The sequence below is a fragment of the Phocoena phocoena genome, chromosome 1 (genome assembly GCF_963924675.1).
Source record: "Phocoena phocoena chromosome 1, mPhoPho1.1, whole genome shotgun sequence".
NCBI classification, from domain to species: domain Eukaryota; kingdom Metazoa; phylum Chordata; class Mammalia; order Artiodactyla; family Phocoenidae; genus Phocoena; species Phocoena phocoena.
This window is the reverse complement of record NC_089219.1, coordinates 168140283-168154791: the sequence shown is the minus strand read 5'-3', so window position 1 is coordinate 168154791 and position 14509 is coordinate 168140283. Positions and strand designations below refer to the sequence as shown.

At 43.1% G+C, this 14509-nt stretch overlaps 1 protein-coding gene across 1 annotated transcript in view; it reads left to right on the top strand.

Annotated features, from left to right (window-relative positions):
- Nucleotides 1-12201, top strand: part of MTARC2 (mitochondrial amidoxime reducing component 2) — a 28918-nt gene extending 16717 nt beyond the window's left edge. The window contains exons 5-7 of the mRNA XM_065890254.1: nucleotides 10953-11014; nucleotides 11088-11159; nucleotides 12075-12201. Coding sequence (XP_065746326.1) covers nucleotides 10953-11014; nucleotides 11088-11159; nucleotides 12075-12201 — 261 coding nt within the window. The remainder of the gene's footprint in view (nucleotides 1-10952; nucleotides 11015-11087; nucleotides 11160-12074) is intronic.
- The last annotated feature ends 2308 nt before the right edge of the window (nucleotides 12202-14509 follow it).

The window sequence follows — 14509 nt, the reverse complement described above, 5'->3', positions numbered from 1 at the left end:
AAGGATGCTTAGAAGTAGGGATGCCTAAATCTGCCTGGAGAAGGGGGGTGTGGGGTCAGAGAGGGGTCAAATCAAGCTACCCAGAAGCCATGCTGCGTAGCTGTGTGTGCTGACGAAGGGGAGTGAGGGTCATGGTGGGTAAAGGAGGCCACCAGTTAGGAAGCCTAAAAGCACGACAGGCCATTATATTAAGGGTGCCTGGGAGCATTTCAGAATCATAGGGACACTGGGGGTAAAGGAGAAGCGGCAGAAGGAAGGTGGACCTGGAGCTGCCTGAAGACCAGCATGCCGAGGAGTTTGGATTTTATACTGTGGTAATAATTTTGAATGAGGAACTAAGTATTGTTTGCATTCATCCAAGAAATATTGTTGAATTGCATGGTATTATGATTTGCACGCTGTGACTCTGGCCACTCTCTAGAAAGTGTATGGAAATTTAGGGAAACTGAGGCAGAAATATCAGTGTCATGCTTCATCCCCAGAGGGATATTAGCAGGACTTACCTGAAACCTGCATCAGAATCGTGATATGCCCGTGACTGTGTCGGCAGCACCATCCCAGGTGAATCTTGTGCAAACAGTGCCTGAGGAAGCACTGATTTAGGAGAGGTGAGGAGGCAAGGGTTATGGAGGGGATGGGAGAAAAAGAACATTCTCAGACCATCAGCTCCTTGAGAGAAGAGACTTGATTTCTCCCCAGGAATAACCTAGATTTCGTGTGACCTGAAGTGGATAAAATTTGACGGTGCTCTTTAAGAAAAGAAAATATCAAAACCGAAATGAAGTGCAGGGTCTCGAAAGGGTCTGGGGCTTGAGGCTCAAGCCTCATTAGCAAAATTCACAGTAAACCCAGCTATTTCTCCCCTGTTCTCCTTTCCCATGCAGATGAACAGAGGGTACAGAAGTATGGAGTCATTAGACACTTGTTAAACACCGAATGAAATTAGACTCAGTGTTAATAATGCAAGTTACTAAAGACCGATTAGAAATTAGTCCAGGAAGCAGATATTCTTGCACAGGACTCCTGTAACTGGCCCATTCTTTTCTGAGAAACTTTCTTTTAGGGAATACAGTTTTTCTTGATTTGTCTCCACAGAAGATAATAATTTTAGCTTAAGATCTTGAACCAGAGGAATAAGAAGAAAAGATAATCCATTCCCGGCTAAAGAATTTTTGCTTTTCTGTAACTTGTCAACTAAGAGATTTTGCTCACCTCTAACTTGTTAAACTGAACCTAAGGCTGATGTAAGCCTAACCGTATTCTCTTAGGCAATTTGAGTGGGTGGAGTCTTTTTTTTTTTTTTTTTTTTAATGTTATGTGACCTTGTGCCCCCAAGTCTGTTTGTTGTTTTGGTCCCGCATTGTGATGGATGGGCTTACAGAAATAGTACATGAGGTAGAATACTCTTATTTGAATAGAAGAGTCCTCTGGAAATGCACATTAAAAAATCTTTGCTATAAAATGATGCTAATGTTGCTGAGTCATTCTCCCTTAACTTAAACAGACAAAGAGTTAAGGGCCTGATGAGTTAACCTGTCTGCGTGGTACCATCACACAACTGTAACCCTTCCAATCAGTGGGACTCTGTTAAATATTAATGTAAAATGATAATGCAGATAAATATTTCATAGACCAACTAATAATAAAAAATATAGCAAACCTAAGCATGGCACAAAAATTCAGGCCATTATCTATTGCAGAATCAGAGAGTGATAGGAGGATGCATTGTGCAACGTTTACTCTTTGTGACCCAAAGCACTTTGTACTTTTACTGTGTAACTCAGAATATGAAACAGATTTTAAAAAGCGGCTTCCTTTGGTCTAGTGTAGTGTGTTTGAACTCTGGGAACGTAGAGCAATCAAGTTTGAAAGTAATAAAATTGACCAATCCTTCTTATCTCTAGTTGACCATTTCCCATATACACCCTGCCCTCACACGTGTAGCCTCCCCCATTATCAACATCACTCACTAGAGAGATACTTTTATTTTATTTATTTTTTTTACCAAGGATGGACCTATACTGACATCATAGTCGCCCAAAGTCCATAGCTGACCTTAGGGTTTACTCTCGGTGTTGTACACATGTGGTGGACTGCAGGGGCTCCCCTCATCCTTTTATGGCATGCCTTTCAAGTAAGGGGTCCCGTTTTCATCTGGGGAGCTTTTCTGACAACCCCACTTTGATAGGAGCCTCAAGCAAGGACCTCAGGTAAATTAGTCCTGATTTCAAAAAGCTAACATGATGAGCACATGGGAGACAGGAGTCCTCGGTGGAGGGAGCAGTAATACAGTCACATTCCTGAAGAATTTGCCAACAGAGTTAGTGCCTTTACTTGAGGAGATCTCCTTATACATTTGCTTTTTTTGTTTCCATCTCAGTAACTCGAAATATTTGCCACAGAGACTTTTAGGGGATGAGAAAGAGAGAACAGAAGCATGTGAAGGCAAACCCTAGAGAACTTCGGCCCTTCTCATATAAAGGACAAATTGGAGGACGCTTCTTTGGGCTTCTTTCTGTACAGCCTCACAGAGCCCTTTCCATCACTGCATCCACGCAGTAAATAAAACACCCCTGAAAGCCCGCGGCAGGAAGACAAGTGGACTTAGAGTGGGAGGGAATGTGTAGAGATCAGCTTGGGCTGTGTTTCCCACACTGGAACAATCCCCACCCCGGGTCCCAGTTGCAGTTTGGGCAGAGGAGATTTTTAAAGCCCCCTGGTGACTCTGGCTTGAGCCAGGGCAGAGACCCTCTGGCCTGGGGTTTTCCTTGGGAGCAAGGTGATAATCAGATATGTCTGACTCCTGGCTGGAGACCAAGAGGTCTCTGTGAGCTTGACCTTAACCTCCTTGAGCATCATTTTCTGATCTTAAAGTGGGCAAGTTTTACTAAAGGATTTTAAAGGTTCTTTGCAGCCCTAGAGCTGTATAATTCCTGTTGCCTTTTTCTTCTCTGTTAACGTGAGTGTGTGTGTGTGTGTGTGTGTGTGTGTGTGTGTGTGTGTGTGTGTGGTCAAAAAGGCACTTTACCACAAAGGTCTCTCAGACCCCCTCTCTGACATGACCTCTTTTGTTGGCTTTTTTTTTTTTTTTTTTTTGCGGTACGCGGGCCTCTCACTGTCGTGGCCTCTCCCGTTGCGGAGCACAGGCTCCGGGCGCGCAGGCTCAGCGGCCATGGCTCACGGGCCCAGCTGCTCCGCAGCATGTGGGATCTTCCCGGACCGGGGCACGAACCTGCGTCCCCTGCATCGGCAGGCAGACTCTCAACCACTGCGCCACTAGGGAAACCCATGTTGGCTTTTTTTATTGAAGTATAATTGATTTACAATGTTGTGTTAGTTTCTGGTGTACAGCAAAGTGATTCAGTTATACACATATATATGTATATATATCTTCCTTTTCATGCTCTTTTCCATTACAGTTTATTGTAAGATATTGAATATAGTCCCCTGTGCTCTACAGTAGGACCTTGCTGTTCATCTATTTTATACATAGTGGTGTGTATCTGTTAATCTCAAATTCCTCATTTATCCTTCCCTCCCTTTCCCCTTTGGTAATCATAAGTTTGTTTTCTATGTCTGTGAGTTTATTTCTGTTTTGTAAATAAGTCCATCTGTATCATATTTTAGATTCCACATTTAAGTGATATCATATGACATTTGTCTTTCTCTGCCTGACTTACTTCACTTAAGTATGATGATCTCTAGGTCCATTCATGTTGTCGCAGATGGCACTATTTCATTTGTTTTCATGGCTGAGTAGTATTCCATTGTATATATGTATCACATCTTCTTTATCCATTCATCTGTCAGTGGACACTTAGGTTGTTTCCATGTCTTGGCTACTGTGAATAGTGCTGCTATGAACACTGGGGTACATGTATCTTTTCTAATTAGAGTTTTTCTGGATATACGTTAGTTCGCATTTTTTAAAACAAACACTAATGTTGCACATACCATATTCCAACTTTTAAAAAAAAGTAAGTTAACAAGCACATTTTAATCTTCCTAACAATTGCATGAGGTCTGTTTCTCAAGACTTACCTCACCGTGCTTTTTCGCATTCATCCTTGGTCCTGAATGCACAAGCCCTTGAGTATGCAAGATCTTGTTGAACTGAATTCAACAAGGGGCAGGGATTTGACCATTGAATTTTGTTCATCATATCTTACCCACCTCTAAGTATGTTATTTTTCAGATCAAGGAGGAAATAAAAGCCTTCGATGACAGTAGTACATGGGTATTCCCTTTGAGCAGGTATGATCACACAGACATACACATCTGAACATCACGAGTAAGGAGTGGCCATTTGCTTTACAAAACACCCCTAGAGATGAGCCCATCGAATACAGATGTTGAAGCAGAGAAGGTATTGTAGAGGTGGGTAGGAGTCATCGTATGGAACCCCCCACCCCCCGCCCCGTATACCCAACCCTTTCCCTCTGTGTCCTCCGGAAGGCTGTGATTCACACACCTGGACCCAGATGCTGAAGAGCAGCCCAGGCTGCTGCCTTTGGGAATCGGGGCTGGTGGCTGCCTCTCCCAGACTCTGCTATTGGTGGGTGTGGGACCCCCAGCATCTCAGTCAGAAGCTGAACCCCAAGGGGAGACTAGGATCTCTTACTGTCCACGAAACACTGGAATCCTCAGGACTCCAACCACCCTCAGAGGAGCCTGGTGTGTGGATGGGACACGAGCAGTCACGTCAGCCCCGCAAACTATCCCTCCGTGAATACACATCAGAGAGACAGAAAGAGCCACATCTCAAGGTCTCTTCTTTCCTTTTTTGTTGCCTGTTACTGGTGTTCCGAAAAGTAGGTGACCCCTCCAGGGAACAGAAGCCAGCTTTGGGACGTCCTTCCCTTCTGCCTGGATTTTTCAAGTCCAAGTGCCTCCAAAGAGCAAATTCCTCCTGGCACATTTGTTATGCATTTAGGTTAACAGAAATGTATCTCCCGTAATTCTGTAGGATGTGAGGATGAAGTGATTTACTTCTTTGCACAGGGTTGCTCAGACACGGGGTCAGGAGAAAGCCTTGAGGTCATCTGGAACCAGGGCTGCAGAGAAGTAGAAGGCTTCTTAATGATTTAATTCAAGAATCTTTTTAAGATACAGTTAATTTTTTTCTGATTATAAAAGTAATTTTTTAAAGTACCACATCCTCTGTATACAGTTAGAAAAATACAGAAAGATTTAAAGGAATAAAAATCCCTCACCATCCTACTGTCAAAAAGTAGCCAGCAATAACATTTTATTGTGTTTCCAATATTGTTTGTATGATATTGTATAGATAATTTTGAATCCCACCATTTTCACTTAATGTTATATGGCAAACACATCTCTATCTTTACAAATTCCTCGTCAGTATAGTTTTCCTAGTTCCATGTTAGTTCATCACAGAACTATGCAATAACTTATTTAGCCATTCCTGTATAATCGGGCATTTAGGCTATTTTCCATTTCCCCTTACATGAATAATGAACAGCTCTGTAAAACAGTCTTTGTCTACATTTCTAAATTTACTCTTCAGAAATGCTGAATCAGCACTTTAAAGGCGCTCCACATACATCGCCAAATTGCTTTGCAGAAACCCTGCACCCATCCATATTCCCACAAGCTCAGTGGAAGTATGCCCTTTTTCTTGTACTCCTGCCAGCATTGATGCCTATAATCTTTACTTATCTGGTAAATGAAAAGTCACGTCTCATGTAAGTTGGTAATTCTCCGTGTATGGCATCCGGTGTTAGTCTGTGAAGGAAGTTTGACCATGAGGTAGAGTTTTACTTCGGCTAAGGAAACATTTCTTGCAAATTCATATCATAACCAAGATTCTGGAACATTCCTGTTGATAACAAACATTTATTGAGGGCTTCCTGGGTGCTAATCTCTAGGATGGATGCTAAGATTACCAAAGTGACCTCACTGTGTCTGCCTGCAAGGCTCTCAGGATGAAGCAGGATGTAGGGCTCAGTAGGAGAAGGGTTGTGGTACTGGGAACATAACCATGTTATGTTTCTCTAGAACCCAGAGAAAGGAGCACTCAGTGCAAAGTATGTGTGTGTATAGGGATCTCGTTGTAGGAAGAATGCCATGGGGTTTCTTTATAGGGAGATTCGAACAGGACATTAGAGAATATCATTTTGCTTGTGTACCTTAAAAATAGAGAAACAGATTTTGATTTGAGATAGCTTAACTGTGCGGTGTAATGGGAAACATCTATTCGGTCTTTGGTCCCTGTTCCTGGCACAGCTCCTAAAACCCTTGGAATTTCCTGACTGACAAGGGTGACAGGAAAGTTTTTTGTTAATAACAAGCCCCTTTCAATCACACCTAAGTTTATGGTAATGAGGTGAATGTCAGGATGGGTGAGGCAGGTAGATAGCTTCAGGAGGGAGCTTGGTCAGCTGAAAGACCAAGACATGATTACAGTGTGGAACTTTCAGCCCCACCCCAGACTTCCAGGGACGGGAGAGGGGCTGGAGGTTGAGTTTAATGATTTAATCAATCATGCCTAAGTAATGAAACCACCATAAAACACCTAAACGATGGGGTTTGGAGAGCTCACTGATTGGTGACACATTAGGGTGCTGGGAGGGTGGTGCATTTGGGAACAGCACAGAAGCTCTGCCTGTGCTCCTCCCCCATACCTTGCCCTGTGCATCTCTTCCATTTGACTGTTCCTGAATTGTATTCTTTATAATAAACTGGTAATAGTAAAGCACTTTCCTGAATTCTGTGAGCTCTTCTAGCAAAATATGGAGCCTCAGAGGGGGTCATGGGAACCCTTGATTTATAGCTGGTTGGTCAGAAGTACGGGAGACTTGGGACTTGCTGCTGGCATCTGAAGTGGGGCAGTCTTGTGGGACTGAGCCCTGAACCCATGGGGTCTGTGCTAACTCAGAGCAGTTAGTATCAAAATTGAGTTAAATTGTTGGACAGCAGTGAGTGTCAAAGAATTGCAGAATTGGTGTTGGATAAGACACCATGTATTTGTTGTCAGAAAGAATCTGAGAAACTTTCTAGACTAAAATGATGTTTTTAAATGTGTCATTGGGATTATAATGCTTCGTATAAAAAGTAAAACGAAAAAAACAAAAGAAAAATTTATTATAAAAAGCAAATAATACTATTGAAACTTGAGAAGCCTTCCAAATATATTGCTATAAATATATACACACAGGTATTTAAACAGATTTGTTTTACATAGATGGAATCATCCTACATGTAGTATATATATCTAGGTGTGCTTTTTTCACTCAGCAACATCTTGAACGTTATTCAGCGTTAATAAATGTAGATTCACACCCTCCTTTCTAATACCCAAACAGTAAGTCTGCATGCATATAGCCAGCCTCTAGTAGATAACTTTCTGAGCCTATGGTAATCTTGTCCAGTCATTGATACCAAGCCAGAAAACTACTTAAAGATTTCTAGACAAAAATTTTGTTTATTTACTTATTCATTCCTTCGAATTATCCCAACATAGCCTAAAACTTCTTCTAACAATTGTATGTATGACACAGTATAATGAACTGATGAGTAGCCATTAAAGAATCAGGAGCAGCGGAAGGAAAGCACCCATCATGTATCTGAGATTTGGGAGGGGAAGGGCTCAGGTGGTAGTAGGCGGGCAGGACCTGGGGTATAGGTGCCCAAAGGCTCTGTAGCTGTTGGTCTGATTAGAACTGCTGATCTGATCTGTGGTCCTCAGGAGAATTCCTTTGTAGACCATGGAACAGCAGACCCACTCAGGCTTTTGCCCTCTGTCTTTCCTTCTTACTTTCAAATGTCTTGTCTGTCTATGGTTAGTTGGTTATTCAAGAGCTTACCTGGGCCTACATTCTCACCTGGCACTCTCCTTTCTCTCTCTCTCTCTCTCTCTCTCTCTCTATATATATATATATATATATATATATATATCCATAGAAAAATATGGAATATATAGATATATATCTATTTCCTCTCTACAAATATATGTATATAGCCATGTATACATGTGTATGTATAGCCACAAGTATATATGTATATAATCATAGAACATATATAGAGAGAACCATAACATATATAGAGAGTGATGGATAAATATTCTCTCTATATAGCTATTCCCTCTCTCTAAATATATGTATATAGCTGTGTATATATAGCCATATGGAGAGAGAGAGAGAGAAAGAGATTCATCTCCTGGCGTACCTTTAGTGTTTTGCTGGGCACAAGCCCATATGCACTCCAATGAAGGTCTCCAATAAACAGACATCCTCCCCTGTGCTGTTCTGTGTGTTCCTCAGCAACGACTCCAAACCCTTCTTTTATGTCTTTCTCTGGATTCTTCTTGTGATAGGAAACCATGTAGTCTTAATTTAGTGTTTACAAAATGCCTGCAAATTAATAGTAAATTCTCAGGATTCTTCCACAGAGCTGAGCCCTTATGTATAGTACTTTCCCCTTTCTCCCTGCTTTCTTTCCTCCTTTTCTTTCTTCTTCCATCTCAAAAACTCCATGGTTTTTTCTGTGTTCGCTCTAAATGGCCTGGATTTTGCCAGGCTGCAGAGAGGCTTCTTACCAGCAGGGGGAGCTGTAAGCTCTTGGAGCTGTTTCTGTGCTTACGGAAGGCACCTCGGGTGTCTAATAGAATGTAATGGAAAATTTAATTTCCTATATTCTTTAATTTAAATTTATTTTTCTACAATTTAAAATGCATTATTATTTTCTCTAATAACATAATTAATAAGTTCATTTAACTTAATTTGCTTAGTGCATTTTGTTTTTACTGCAAATAAGGCTTTACACCAAAATGCTGACAATCAGATCAGGATGGGTGATGTTATCATATAAACTGATTAATATCTTAGGAGGTAATTAGAACTGGCATTTGGGGGGCTTCATACAATTCATATGAAAACGGGTAATTTGTTATTCTAAACTGGGTACTTCAGTTGTGTAATAGCGTTAAGAGCAGATTAAATGTCTTGTTAAACTAGGAAACCTAACTGAACTTTTCAGACTTCCTGCTTTATATCACAGTCACGAGGCCGACTTTCCACAGATAACGTTGTTTTGAAATATGAGATTGCTCAGCACTTGTAAAAAGAAATTGAACGTTGGCGGGGGTGGGGTGCTACTTGGAAAGCTGAGTGGGGGCGTGCTTCGGCCCGGGCTGCCTGATGGGCTCACGTTCCTGTGGCCGCAGCGCCCTCGTGTGGCGAAGTGCGTCCAGCCTTTTTAGCCGCTTCCAGGCCAGGGTACCACAAGGCCCATCACTTCCCGAGGCAGGAGCTGTTATTACTGGTCATATTCCACCTTCCTCCAGGAGGTTAGCTAGGCACTATGGCTGTCTTGCAGTTTTGCGTTTGAACATTGCTTGTAAAAAGTCCTGGCTAGGCTATAGAGATTCCATTTTACGTTATGTGGGTTTGCCTTTTACAAGGGTTACACAGTTCCCCCCTCAACGGGTTGTTTGGAACGCAGAGTTTATTTCCGCACAGAAACAGTTTCATAAATGATGGTTGGGAACCCAGGGCGTTCACAGAGACCTCCTTACTTCAGTCATATCCCGCAGGAGATTTCTGAGTTGGGAAGACCCAGTTAGGTACTGGACTTCCTTTTGTGCCTTTGCTGAATCAGCCCTATAGGCCCTGGGAGGTTAGTGTATCCCTGAAAGAGGACCCTAGCATGATTGGAGCCTGGTCATCAGTGGGGAGGGGGAAATGTTACATGAGAGGCCCCACCCCCTGCTCTGCCCTGCTTCCTGCAGGGGACAGACTGCTCTCCTCTCCTGTCCTTGGGGGAGTGAGCCTAGTGGGTGAGAGGAATAGATGCCTCATTGCCTCACTTGGAAGCTGATTTCTCACCAAATCCGTTAGACTCATGGTCTCCGAAAACCTCACTTGGGTTGAGATCAGGGAACAATTTTTCAAGGGTCATTTTTTTTTGCATCTTGTTATAAGTACTGTTGGTTTATGGAGCCTGGAGTGAAGCCCCAGTGAAGCCCCGATGCCGCCGGCCTCTCCTCTGGCAGCCTGGACAAAGGATTGTCCTGTGAAATTCAAGCTTTGCAGATAGATGGCTTTCCTGTTAGCAAGAGAGAGCTGTAACATACCCTCCTCGTATATATATGTGTATATGTGTGTGTGTATATGAATGTATATGTGTATATATGTGTATATAATGTAATCTGTATAACCTCCATATATGTGTGTATATATGTTTCTATGTGTGTGTGTAGATAGATATATAGATGGGTATAGTTAGAAGCTGGGTGGTTAAAAGTCCTGCTTCAGAAACAGAAAGGTTTTCAAACGTAGCTGCTGCAACCCTGAAAAAACTTTTTAATCTCTCTTTGCCTCCTTATCTTTGTGTAAAAATGGGACCAAAATAATAACCTCCCTCAAAGTCGTGAGGTTTGATGGAAGCTCTGAGACAGACGTTGACAGGACCTACCATGGTTCAAGGTTGGGAAAGCAAAGCAGGGCCGGCGGCCGTGACTGGCCAGAGCCGGGGGCAGGCTGCTGCTCTGCGAAGGTGGAGGTGTTGGATGGATGAGACTCAGAACTGACTTTTCTTTGGTCATGTCCCACTCATCAAAGAACCATCAGATTGTAACTTGGCTTCCATTGTAGCTTAGCAAGAGGAAAGAGTGGGCAGTCTTGCAAGCTTTCCGCTTCTCATTATCTATCATTAACTTGACCTGGAGTTGTTTACAGTCCTCATGGCAAACTACCCCCTAGAGAAGATCTATTTTTGCTGTGCTGAAAGGGGCAGGCTTCTGAGACCAAGTCAAGAGCTGGATCCTGGACTCACCAACACACTGCCTCCATTTGAGTCCTTTTTGGGGAATACTTCGTGGCATCCTCTTGCACTGCTTTCTTCTGCTAGCTTCATAGGACCAGCCAAAGAATAGACTGCTATAAAGACTGATGAAGCCTTAATTCAAAAAACACCTTTTTCTTTTCTCCTAGGACACCTGGGGTGAGCTCTTCATTGGTGACGTAGGAATGAAAAAGGTTTTGGCTTGTCCCAGGTAAGGACTCTCTGGCGCGTGGCATGCTCATTGGTTCTTAACTGTCCCCTAACCCTTTGTTATTGTGTGACAGGTGCATTATGACCACGGTGGACCCAGATACCGGAGTGATCAGCAGGAAGGAGCCGCTGGAAACCCTGAAAAGGTAGAACATCCACGTGTCCAGTGTATTTCTATATTATCCCCATCCTTGGAACCGCTTGTGGCTGTAGGTGCTCTGTCTGGGCACCTCTCTGCTCTCTGCTTGTTTTGTGTCTGTTGTTTAATGTACGTGAGTACTTGTGGCTTTCTCTTTTTTTTCTAGATGGATCTTCGAGTACTTTGGACAAATTTTTAATTGTATAATCCTACATTTTGAAATTTTTGTCTCTCTCACATCAATTTTTTTTTTCTTTCGGTATGCGGGCCTCTCACTGTAGCCTCTCCTGTTGAGGAGCACAGGCTCCGGACGCACAGGCTCAGCGGCCATGGCTTACGGGCCCAGCCGCTCCGCGGCATGTGGGATCCTCCTGGACCGGGGCATGAACCCATGTCCCCTGCATCGGCAGGCGGACTCTCAACCACTGCGCCACCAGGGAAGCCCTCTCACATCAATTTTTAATAACCTTTACATGTATATTTCCAAATTAAGACCTCGAGTCATTTTATTTTTGTTGCAACTCACATTTATTTGATAGAATCAATGTCAAGAGTATGAGAATTGTTGTGGAAGCCTGGAGTTCAGGGCAGGTCCATTTTGAGATTGTACAGGCATTTATTTCCATGAGTTGTGAAGCTGGAAGTACACATGCAAACAAAGTATTTATTTTAAGTAATGCGTACAGGTTTCTTCTTTTGGGCTCAAAACAAAGCCATAGAAAAACTGTTCAGACTCTCAGGATACTTCTAGAAAAACCAGGATTATTTGCAGTTTGACTAATTGCCAAGACTTCTCTGTCTACATTTTAGAAAAGGCTTGCTGTTCATTTATAGAGAACCTGAGAATGAACGCTTGAATTCCACTGAGAGCACTTAGGTTATTTCCTCTGTGTGCCTAAGGGTGAATTTTTGCTTCTTTCAGCTACCGCTTGTGTGATCCTTCCGAGAAGCCCATTTACCAGTCATCCCCACTTTTTGGGATCTATTATTCGGTGGAAAAAATTGGAAGCCTGAAAGTTGGTGACCCCGTGTACCAGATGGTACAGTGACAGATCCACTAGGTAAAGGGCAATCTTTGCTTCTGGAATGCAGTGCCTTGACGCCATGGCCACATTTTCTTGTGTTGAGATGTTTTTACGTTTTGCTGCTTTAATTCTTGGGAGAAAGAGCAGTTTGAGCTCTGATCTTTGGAGCTGGAAAATGCCCCTTATTTTTATTCCCCGCAGCAATCAGCATTCTTGCAGCCTCCTCCACCTCCCTTACCCATTATAAAATGTGGATGCAGGAGCCCCAGCAGAAAGACAGGTTTGGGTCCCAGTTCATTAGGGAACATCATGAAGGAATAGGAAAGTGAAGGTGAGCGGCTCTGGAGAGTTCTGTATTTATTTTTTGTGTCTGTGATAGAAAAGTGAAGGGGAAATGTATAGACTATTCAAAGTCAACTTGGGGGAAATATGTTAAATCAAATGCTTGTTATCAAATGTATTTTTTATTTTTCGCTGTATGCGGGCCTCTCACTGTTGTGGCCTCTCCCGCTGAGGAGCACAGGCTCCGGACGCGCAGGCTCAGCGGCCATGGCTCACGGGCCCAGCCGCTCTGCGGCATGTGGGATCTTCCCGGACTGGGGCACGAACCCGTGTCCCCTGCCTCGGCAGGCGGACTCTCAACCACTGCGCCACCAGGGAAGCCCATATCAAATGTTGTTTTAAAATATGTTTCACAGTGTGGAAAAAATCAGTTCAACAAGGTGCCTGGATTCTGAATCTTAAGGAAGAAAATAGTGTTCTCACGTTGAGTTCATTGGGCCAAATAAAATTCAGACTCCTGGAGCATAATGCCTACCCCTCAAATTATAGGAATGGGAAAGTCAGTCAGAAGACTTCAAATTGAAGATTATAAGTAACTCTTCTCATAAAATCTATAACCCCGATCTTAAAGTCCCTTCATCTCCAAAACTCTTGACCATTCTTCTCTTTAATTCTGACCCGGCTTTCACACCTTCTTGCCTGACCATCCTTCAGGACAGCGTGGCACAGTGGCTTAGACAGTCTAGATCGATCCTTAGGCAGACTTGGGTTTATAATCCTAGCAGTTCCCTTTCCTAACTCTGTTGAGTTATTTAATCCCTCTATCCCTCTAAGCCTCAGTACTCTTACCTGCACAGTGGGAGTAAAAATAGTACTCACCAAAACAACCAATACAAGTTATTTTGAGGGTTAATTCATATGAAGTTGTAGCATTGCATGGAAGGTGGTCCATAAATATTAGCTACGATCTTTATTGTCATCACTGCAACAAGTACGCCATGTAGGGCTCAGTCTCAGGTGCCGTAGTGAATAGAACGATGAGACAGGCTGGGCAAAAAAGAAAGAAACTTCTGGCTATGGTCAGGCATGTACATAACCATATTATATCTTTCGTATTACATCATACATACATGTTACATATTACATATTTCATCAGTCTGAGGATGCCTATTTTCCCCACCTTTTAAAACCTCTGAAATCAGAAAGCTTCTTATAACATTTCAGGGTGTCTTCTAGAAAAACCTTGGTGTGCACAGAATAATATATCTTAGGGTTGATGTATCTTGGATTTGATGAAATACAGTAAATGCTAGAGAAAAAAATTGTGAAAGTCCCAAGTGCCTACCATTTCTAAGAGGATCTGGGGAAAATGGACCCAAGCCTGAGTCATCTAGCTTGAGTGGAACTGATCCTGTGTCCCTGATGGCCAGGCCGCCATTCACAGGACCTGGACGGGTACCTGAGCCAATATCTTTCACATGTTGTCTGCATTTGAAGGACCCATTGGCCTCTGAAGTACCTTAACAGTGAGGGGTCCTCCGTATTGCTCAGTCTCAGACCTCCTCAAAATCAGATCCTGTTGTGTTGCAGTGGACGGAGGTGAGTCCCTCCGTTTCCCACCCGTGTTTCACTCACATTCAGCCATTTCCAATCATCTTAACTCCCAGAGCCCTTGTGTTAGAAAGCCTAAGATAATGTATTATCTTTTGTAGTCCTTCTAGGGTCTCTATGAGATAGATGTGATAATCAGCATTTTCCGGGGCAAGAAACAAAGGCTCAGATAGGTCAGCTGACCAAGAGGAGGCTTGAAGCCTATTATAGGTTCTTGAAAGTTAGTTTGCCGGTAAAGGTCGCTGTGGAAACTGTGTTAAGTCCAAATCGTGATCAAAACGGTGCGTTTGGAAGATCGTCCTGAGAGCCATGTGTGGAATGGACAGGAGGCAGGTGAGAGGGGAGGGGAAAGGCCAGGCAGAGGTGACAGCACGTGATTTAAATGGGGTGGAGGTCACGGGCGTGGAGAGGCAGTGTGGCGTGCCCAGACGCTCAGCAT